The 9,332-nt window shown below is 40.2% G+C and overlaps 1 protein-coding gene across 1 annotated transcript in view; it reads left to right on the forward strand. All coding sequences in view use genetic code 11, as the record gives it.

Annotated features, from left to right (window-relative positions):
* Positions 1-5,215, forward strand: part of EGR_04320 (Kelch-like protein) — a gene marked incomplete at both ends in the record, with an annotated part of 20,778 nt that extends 15,563 nt beyond the window's left edge. The window contains 4 exons of the mRNA XM_024493569.1: positions 2,237-2,452; positions 4,020-4,140; positions 4,901-5,009; positions 5,167-5,215. Of these exons, the coding sequence (XP_024352077.1) occupies positions 2,237-2,452; positions 4,020-4,140; positions 4,901-5,009; positions 5,167-5,215 (495 nt within the window). The remainder of the gene's footprint in view (positions 1-2,236; positions 2,453-4,019; positions 4,141-4,900; positions 5,010-5,166) is intronic.
* Between the last annotated feature and the right edge of the window lie 4,117 nt (positions 5,216-9,332).

Below are 9,332 nucleotides of genomic sequence, written 5' to 3' on the forward strand. Positions count from 1 at the left end.
GGAATCAGAAATTTTAGTCAGGGACCATTCACACTTGCTCGACGGGATAAATTTAATGTGTTCACTCCCTATAACATTTCGTTACTATGAGGCTACATCAATTAGTTGTTCACTATGGTGGAAGTTTTTTCTCTTTACAGAATTGGATAAATTTTTTCTTCAAGGGAAATTATTAAAGCTTGTGAATTATTTAATATTTAGTCACTTTATTTATCCCAAAGGTAGGATTCAAAAACTAGGTGTTTTGGTTGCTGGTCCAATATTCCGAAAACACAATCGCATTCCATAAATCTTAGAGCTGATTTTTTTATATTTGGTCCTCAGGACCTCCTTTATTATCACAAATCGTTGTGATATTTTACTTTTGGTGCAGGATCTTTGAAAAAATCTAACGTGTTAAAACTTCCTCCCAACATAATTAAATCGTAGGAAGGCTTGTTGCATCTTACAATAGCAGAATATGTTTTTGTTGGACAGAGCAATAATCTAACAAGTGAATATTGGCAAAGGTATATGTATTTGAGGAAGGAATGGCAGTATCCGTAAGTAACGTTGAGAAACACCGGCAGTAAAGGTAAAAAACGCAAGTGACCGGCGATAAAGAGGGGAAAAAGCTAGTGAAGTAGTCGCTATCACTGTTGCGTTAACCACCGGCGCTAGACGTCTAAACTTCTGGCCTTAGCAACGGTTTTAATTTAAACGAGGGGATGCAATTCAATGTCTTTTTTTCATGCATCAGTTGAGAATCAAGTTATTAAACACATTCGAGCTTCATTTACCCATTTTGTAACGAGTGTCCGTGACGAGTCCTTAGTATGAAGCGGCAATATTCAACAGGATGATGTTGTTGTTAGTCACAAACCCTGTTACCTGAATTGGTGTGGATATTCCTATTTAACATAGCTTGCCATACTAACATTTTGGGACCTAAAATGTCGGCTATTGCCTATATGCATACATTGTAGCGCGTGGGCGAAATGTGTCAATCCACCAGCACAAAACCCTCCATCTATTACACTCTTCACCACTTTCCTCTTATTTTGAGTCTACTCTTTTATCATGATGTGGTGGTTGAATCGAGCTTGTCGGCTTTACGAAATAAGTTGACTCAGTCCCAAAGCTGTATAAGCCTCCTATCAAATTTCTTCTGTAGCATTTGGAGAAGACATGGCAAGTGGGATGCGATAGTAGACTGCACTGCCAATAAATGGTTTCAATATTTCACTTTGGTTACAATTCACTTTGCCATCTCACTCACAAAGACGCATTGTATCAGTATTAGTTAACGTGAGTAATAGACCAACTCGTTAAGTCAATTGATGTCGCTTGCGTGCATTAACAAATGGCGGTGTGCTTCAAAAACTACCGATTTACTCCTCACTTTATCTTATAAAAGTGCTCCTTACACTCACCACTTCCTCTTAAGAAGACTGTGCTTTGTGTGTTTGTTTGCTTACTAAAGATCAAAAAGTGCGACTAAATTCTACTCATTACTGTGCTCCTGGAAAGCATCCAATTGAAGTCTCTTCTTGAGTAACTTCCAGGACCATTCGGTGAGTCACCGAGCGGTTAAGCCACTCTGTGGAGGAATATAACCGATTGATCAAATTTATGTAGGATTTGAGATTTCACGTTTTCCTCGGTTCTTCCATTCCCTCGTCTTGAGATTCATGCAGTGCAGACCAATCGTTCTGCTTTATTAAGCTTACCTATTGGTCCGTATTCCTTTTAATCATTAATCAGTAGAACTGCTATGCATCCATTTTCTGTTGCCTTACTATATGTGAGAGATTGGATAGATGCAGAAGAAATGAGCGGTTAAATTATTGCTCTCCTGTTTCGAACAATTTTACAGTAATCTTAACTTACTAGCTACGAAAGTCTTGGAGGAAAATTGACCAACACTGCTTTAATACTACAGAAAGAACTGCGAAATGTATCTATCCTTAGGTCTACTTCTACTTCGCTGCAGTACACCCAACTGGTATGTGAGACGGCTTGTCGTAACTATACTTGCCACAAATTGGTAACGCAGCCATTTCGCCTACGTTGGGACGCTGGCAGTGAACACCTTAAAAATCGTTGTATCCTATTTTTAAGGTCGCAGCATGGCTGATAATTCAATCTAGTTCTAAATAGCTCCAGAAAAATTTGACTTTTTGATTAAAGATGAAATTCGAATCGTTTATACCTTAAAACTGTCAAAAACTAGCTTGATTACTCTCCAACTTTGCAGGGTCTCGATTCAACTGAGAGTTTGATCGAATTGCTCACCTTCCAGTCATCAACAAGCAGCCCTGGCGAATTGGGTCCGCATACTTCGCCACCATCCCAGCCACCGCCACCACCATCGCATCCCTCCTCCCCCAATGAAGTGTTGACTCCAGAGGACAACGTCTTTGCGGACTGGCAGTGGCTACCCGCAATGCCGCTGATAGCTCATGAGGGTGGTGTGGGTGTTGGGGTCATCCCACTCTACTAGTTGAAACCTAATGTTTACGTGTCTTTCTACTTTCTTCTTTCTCTACAATGTCCTAGATGCGTCTATGGCATTTGTTCCTGGGCTTGAAGCTGAGGATTATAGTGCTGTTGTTTTTCAGGTGTTGTTGTCGTTATCGTGTACTTATCAACTTTATGTGAATAATTAGAGGCGCAGAGTTGATGACTTTTTCTGTCCTGGGAATCGGGTGGTTTTGAACCTCTGCCATACACCTCCTTCTCAATGTATCAATTTATTTAAGCCTAAAAAAATGATTTTATCAGTAGTTGTCTTTTTCTTGTTTATTGCCTCATTGGGGGGTGTTGCTACGTTGTTATTTCCTTTTGGGTATTCGTCAAGACTGTTTGAACTATGGACCATCAAAATTACTTAACCACGCCTTGCCTTATCATAACCACAGCAACGCAGCGCACTCATTCTGTCTAAGTAGCAGACTTTTCAAGGCATAATGCAGACGTGTGAGCTATGCAATGGCCCCGTTAACTCATCTCCGAGACGGCTGCTATCTTCCCATTTTGTTTTCTGAGAAGAACCGAGGCTTTTCTTAGCTTTAACATGAGTGATTTTGCTTCCTTCTGACACCTAGCAATATTTCAATTCGTTTAATTCATGGTACACTGAGGTATCTTAAATCGTTTTGGTGTGTAATTTTTCCACTCTTAAAAACCGCCAAAGGTTAGGCTCGGTAGACCTGAATAACTGATTGTTGCCATTAAAATGAATGCATTTATGTCCATGTTGCTAAATTATATCGCTTTAGCTTTGGTGCCAATGTCATCCAACTACCATCAATGTAGTCAGTTGCCTTTCTATCCTCTGTTTCTGCCTCTATCTTTATTTTGGATGGACAAACGGGAGCTGTCTTGACTCTTGCGGGAAAGCTGCTTACTTTGGTGATTTTGTACTCTTTTTTACTTTATTTATCCAATTGTTTTTATTAATAGCGCATCGGAAGTAGTTTATCCATGTGTATGGGAAGTTGGAGGGTTGGATTATAGCCAGTGAATCAATCTCTGTTGCCCACTTTTTGCTTAAGCCAAAGGCTTTCTATAAGAGCGAAAACGAAAACATTTACTTATTTTCTTACTGGAGGCTCTATAATATGACGGCATTTGGGCGTCATTCCATCTTCTGTTCTCTTTGGCGGACTCTGTATTTCGTTCGATTATGAAGGTTCAATCATTATGAGAATTTGGTCATTTTTAATTCATGACTTCTACTGCACTATCTACCGCAAAACCTGAAGGCTTGTGGGGTCGTTGATAAATTAGGCATAATGTTTACCGATCTCCCCACGTTTTCGCATTGGTGAGGCATTAATTTTGTTTATAATCCAAATCTTGGTGATTAGTTTGCTTAGCTATTTAGTGTTAAAGCTGACCTGTAGGGTACCATGTCAGTTTCCTACCTTTGACCAGTAAAGGGGAATTGAAGAAGCTTGTCGATAAGGTGGCCCTGGACTTACTAGCTAATGTTTGCATGTCAGTAAAGATCTCATTCCTGGCAGCTCCCTTCTTAGGTCACAGCTGCCGCAAGTCATCCATTCATACAAACATTCAACCAGTGCGAAGAACGTCCGCTTGATAGACGCACAACTGACCTATCTCGCAGCAAAGTTGTGCATTATGTCTTTGTGAAGGGTGAGAGCTCCACAGCCGTTGGCAAACGCGAAAATTTGCAATTTCTATGTTTAGCGCGGCAATGAAGAGGTGAAGCGCAGACCGTTCTACGGTGGTTCATTCATAAGGAAAAATTGTTTATACCTAAACTGCCAATCCGGATAGTAGTTGCATCCTGGGAAAAGCATAAATGCGGGTAAAGTTAAGTAATTGTTACTCTCCAAAATTTGTTCTTTTTATTTATACGCCTAGAATCGCCGTTTGGTTTGAACGCTGATGAAATTGTGCGCATTCTCAAATTTGGCATTTTATTTTGATGTAAACAATGCGTCCTGTATTAACGCTATGATGATTTGAATGCTCTATTCTTTGACGCGGAACTGTAGTTACTCCAAGAGCGGTGTGTAAACTGCATTTTTTACTGTACTTTTCTTATCAATTCCACAATTTGAGCTTGTTGAGTTCCATCTGAGCATTTTCATGATTGTTGAATTTCCTTGTGAGTCATTTTTATGGCATTTCATTATAAGTTATAAAATGGCTGATTTGCTACTATCGTTCGTAGGTGCATTTGCTCCTGCACGACTTTATTGTACAGGCTTCCGATGATAAGAAAAATTACGTTTATTTACCCCAACGTTCTTTTGTTGCTTACATGTTTCTTCCGTTTGGCATCAGTTTGATGCGCTTTTGACATTTGCATCGTTACCCACTAGGACCTTTGACTAATCTCGTTGGTTAACGGGTGGAAGCGATCCTAATAATGACGCTGATTGTTTAGCTATTCGTCACTGGGATCGCACATGCGTGAAGCTCCGATACTCCAACCTGGGTTTGAGGGTCACACATATGCGACATTTCATTAAAGTGGAGTGGAGCAGGTTTAAAAGGTAGGCAAAGTCGGAACAGGAAGTGCTATACTGGAACAACTATGAATATAAGTTCTGAGCTGCTGATAATAAAGATGTTAGACATTTGTTGACATGGTTGGTAAAACAATTTTTTTCCATTTTCCGCTTCACTACACGTTAATTGTCTTTTTCATAGTCCGCGATTCATCTTTTCGGATTTATCACAGATTTATGACACAGCCTAGGTGGCCTTTTACTTCGCCTATGATCTGATTTACTGAGTTCTTCCTGTGTTGAAAGGCCTACTCTGATTAAACATATCAAGACCGCCTAGATTTTATTTTCTTTTTAATCCGCTATTGTTTAAATATGCGACTTTGTTCACAAAAAATTTGAAATTGGCCCGCATAAAGCTACAAGAATTGGACAAGTTCTGTGGATTGAAATTTACCAAATTTACCAATTACTCTGGCGAAATCACAAGGAGCAAAGTAATTTAAGCTTGAATTGTCCGTAAAATTAAACTACTTACTAAATAATTTCAATATTCTGAGTGTTGCGTCCCGGGTATTACGTGAAGACAAAAGATTGCATAATACTCGGGCAGAATATACATATTTGGTATACAGTGCAACTTGGGGCTGCTGGCATGGCCCGGATGCCAGTCTACCCCTCAAAAATACAAAGGCAGAGACCCACATTGGACCCTTTACCAAAACCAAGTGTTAAACAACCAGCCAACGCGTTGCACTTATATTTTACTATCCCATTCAATTCCCCTTTGATATTGCATCAACGGCTTCATTAAATGTAAGGCAAGGAATTTATTTTTTCTTTATCAAGGTAGCTTCATAGATGGAATTTGTGGTTTCGCGTATTATTCATCTTGCGAGCTTATTTGTCACCAAACAGGAGAGGTGGGAGATAGACAAGCTGATGGCCAAGACACCGAGATGGTGGTAAAATCTCTAGGCACTGAAGAACCTACACACTTTGGTATAAACTTAAATTAAGATAGTTTTACCACGGCTCTTTTCACCTTTTGAAGCTATTTTTGGTGTTTTACGTGATCATTTTTCGGCCCATCTAAACCAGATCTTCCAAAAGGTGTAACGAGTGTCGTGTCAGGATCTAAGATGGTTTAATGGATTCACCTCATGATTGCAAGGGCGCCCACTAATATGGTATAGCCCATAAATTTGTTTGAGATTTCCGAGTGCCGAATTTCGTACAAGGAGGGCTGTGTAGCGGTAGGGTTGACTTGGGATGGTACTAAAGGCTAGACGGGGTTCTACGGTGAACATGACCCCAACGCTAACCACTTAATCAGGGTCAACTTAAGGTTAAAGAATAACAATTCTCAGGCTCTCATATCAACCGCTGCATTTGGGAGCATAGATTACGCACTTCTTTAAGGCTGATTTGAACTTGACGAAATCTATTCTCTATTAGTGGTCGTTATGTAGAGCTATTAAAATGAAGATATTAATGACAATTTAACGCCATTTCAGCCACTTTTGGGGAGACTCTGACGCTGCAATCGCTCCCATTTCACATCTTCGGCTTCAGTCAGTAAAACCAAGATGACTGTTTACGTGGATCGGGTTTGCCTACCACCGACAGTACGCTCCGAACCGACGATTAGCCTAACATTCACATTCTCATTGGGGGGATTAAATTTAGTCTATATAACGCTGTATGGGACTGGTGACACAGGCTCAGATGGTGTATACAAAGACCTTACTTGCATTTCATCTCATTTGCTCAATTTTATAGCATTACAAATTACGAATATTTACGAAGTTAGGTATTAACACCCATTTTCACTGCCTTAAGGGTTCTTACCGTTTTGTTTCTAACTTCGAGCATTTCTTTTTTTATAAACTGCTGTTTATGTAAGTGAGCATGGATCCTCTGGAATTATTATTTAGGCTAATTTGTTGTGATTCAATACGGGCGTCTCCTGCCAGTCCATATGAGTAAACTGTAGGGAAAGGCGTGTACGTTCAGGAGTACTGGAGGCACGGGTGGTTCTCTTCATTCGTCTTTGTAGCATTTTGACCGGCTTTGCCATCATAACAATTACCAGCGCCTTTCGAATCCACTTTTACTTGATAATGGCCAATTAGAGGACTGGACGAGAGGGTAAGCCTTGGCGAGACAGTATGCGGAAATGTTGACCAATGAGTATTTCTGTGTTATTTCTCTTTCAATGCCACAAAAATTCTTGTTTATGCCTACAGTACCCTTCTGTGTGTTAATGGGAAATTGCCCTTCAACCTGTTGTCTTTTAACCACTTCAGGAAAGAAATAGGACGTTGCGTTGGTTGTAGCAGTAATTTTACCTCCCTACATTCTGAAAGTGTAGGTTACAGAGGAATGCGCTTGCTGTGAGCGGCTAGGCAGAAAAGTTCCTCAGTCAAAGCCATGTCCAGCTTTTTCAGCTCTAACTACCTCGTGCTCTATAGCAGAAAATTCAACGGTGGAAGTGGACACCAAGTTGGAATGACGTGAAAATCTAAAAATACCCCTACTTTTGGACAAGTACACCTCCCCCAAGGTCCGCGAAACCAGTTAAATGGCTAACCACAGTATTAAAAAGGAATTTCTTCGCAGTATTCATGTGAATTGGCGTCTTATTTCCACTGTTCCAATAAACATTGTATTTTTGACAGCATGAGTGATTGTTTACCGGTGCCTTATAAGTGGTCATTGGGCTTGTTTACTGCCTTTGGCAGTAGCGGCTAGTAGCAAATAGTGCCTAATCACATCATGCAAGCATTCCCACCTAATAAGCCGGGAATTCAAATGGTTTGAAGTAACATTTGCCGATTTATCCAAATGCTGTTCAAATTGTCAAAAGCGCTTAGCAACCCATGCTGGCATGTGTGCCCAAAGAAGAGACAACTCCCTTGGGTTATAACGTCTATAAATGAATAGGATGTTCCCAAAATGCCCATTACAAATGAGATAGATGCAACAACCAGTTTCGTTGGGACAAATTGGTAAATCCGTTTTTGATGGTAGAAGACTAAAATTTAAGATTGCATATTCTACCTACTGAGCAATGCATTGGAAGTTACTTATTAATAGGAGCTGTGCATTCTGCTTAAGAGGATTTTCAACTAAGGAGTTTTTAAGTGTCACATGGAAAGTCGTTGCGAAGACTGCTGTTTGTAATTCTAATCGAGCTTTTCTAATTTCTTGGGTTCATAATTATAATTCATTAAGGTGTTGTAAAAACACTGGCAATTGCATTTTCCTACGACTGAGCCCCAGCAGTAGTGGTGTGAGGTGTTGGTACTGATTTCACAGTCGTATGTAACCTGATGATAGACGTGTGTACTTAAGTCCCACCATATTTATGCAAGGATACAGATAGCGAATTGGATGGTAATGTGTCGTTTTCTTGGAATTGAGACCTCTTTTTGAATCAAACCTGGTCTTTATCATTCTACAGGCATGCTTGTGAGAGAAATAGTTTAGTGGTTGCACTACGCGCGGTGATAAAAGGTAAGTCTGTGGGTGGGTCAATGCAGACACTACTTATCTAAGCAGCAGGAAACAACTGTAGAAGTGTTCGTACGCATCCTACCTTTAACTAACAATATTCAAAAAACAAAGTTCTTTCCCTCTGAGACGCTGTATCTGGAGAAGATACAGCGCCACTCACCAGCTTGGCTGTAGCAAAACGCCAGATTGAATGTTGTCGACGATTCAAAAACGGCCAACTGTGCATTCGTATAGCAGCACTGGAACACCTGCCGGACCTTGAATGGCCGACAGAAGCATAACTAATCCATCTTTTGACGGACTAGTACAAGATATGAATTTTGTTGTGTGAAAGGTGAAAGTAACACAACCATTTACGAATAAGAGCAGTCGCAATTTCGAGAAGTGGAGCAGACCGTCTTAGGACGACTCTGTTACAAGGAGAGGATTCATTCCTAAATGAAAAGTAGCTTTAAATCTAAGTCTTCTTATCATTTTCGTAAAGTGGCTCGAACAGGACCTCACATTGGCCTTTTTTTGTTAAAAAATAAGGAAAATAAATGGTAATAAAGAAAGTCTATAAGAAAAATTATCCACTTAGTTGCCAGTAAGTTTCCCCTGATAGAACGCATGTTTGAAGGTGACTGCTGTAAGCGAACGCCAAATCATGTAGCATACATAATCTCCTTCTCACCCAACTTCATCCAAATGCCAGGATGTCTGGATGACTCCATTTAATTTATGTTCTCCTCCGACCCCTTTCCAGAGAGGGAGCCATTACGATGAAGGGAATAAGTGCGGCATCAATAACACTTTTTTCAGTAAAAGGTGGGCAGAGGGAATAGCTTTTTTCAGCTTTTCACCAGGGCC

Source organism: Echinococcus granulosus (genome assembly GCF_000524195.1).
Source record: "Echinococcus granulosus chromosome Unknown EG_S00026, whole genome shotgun sequence".
NCBI lineage: Eukaryota > Metazoa > Platyhelminthes > Cestoda > Cyclophyllidea > Taeniidae > Echinococcus > Echinococcus granulosus.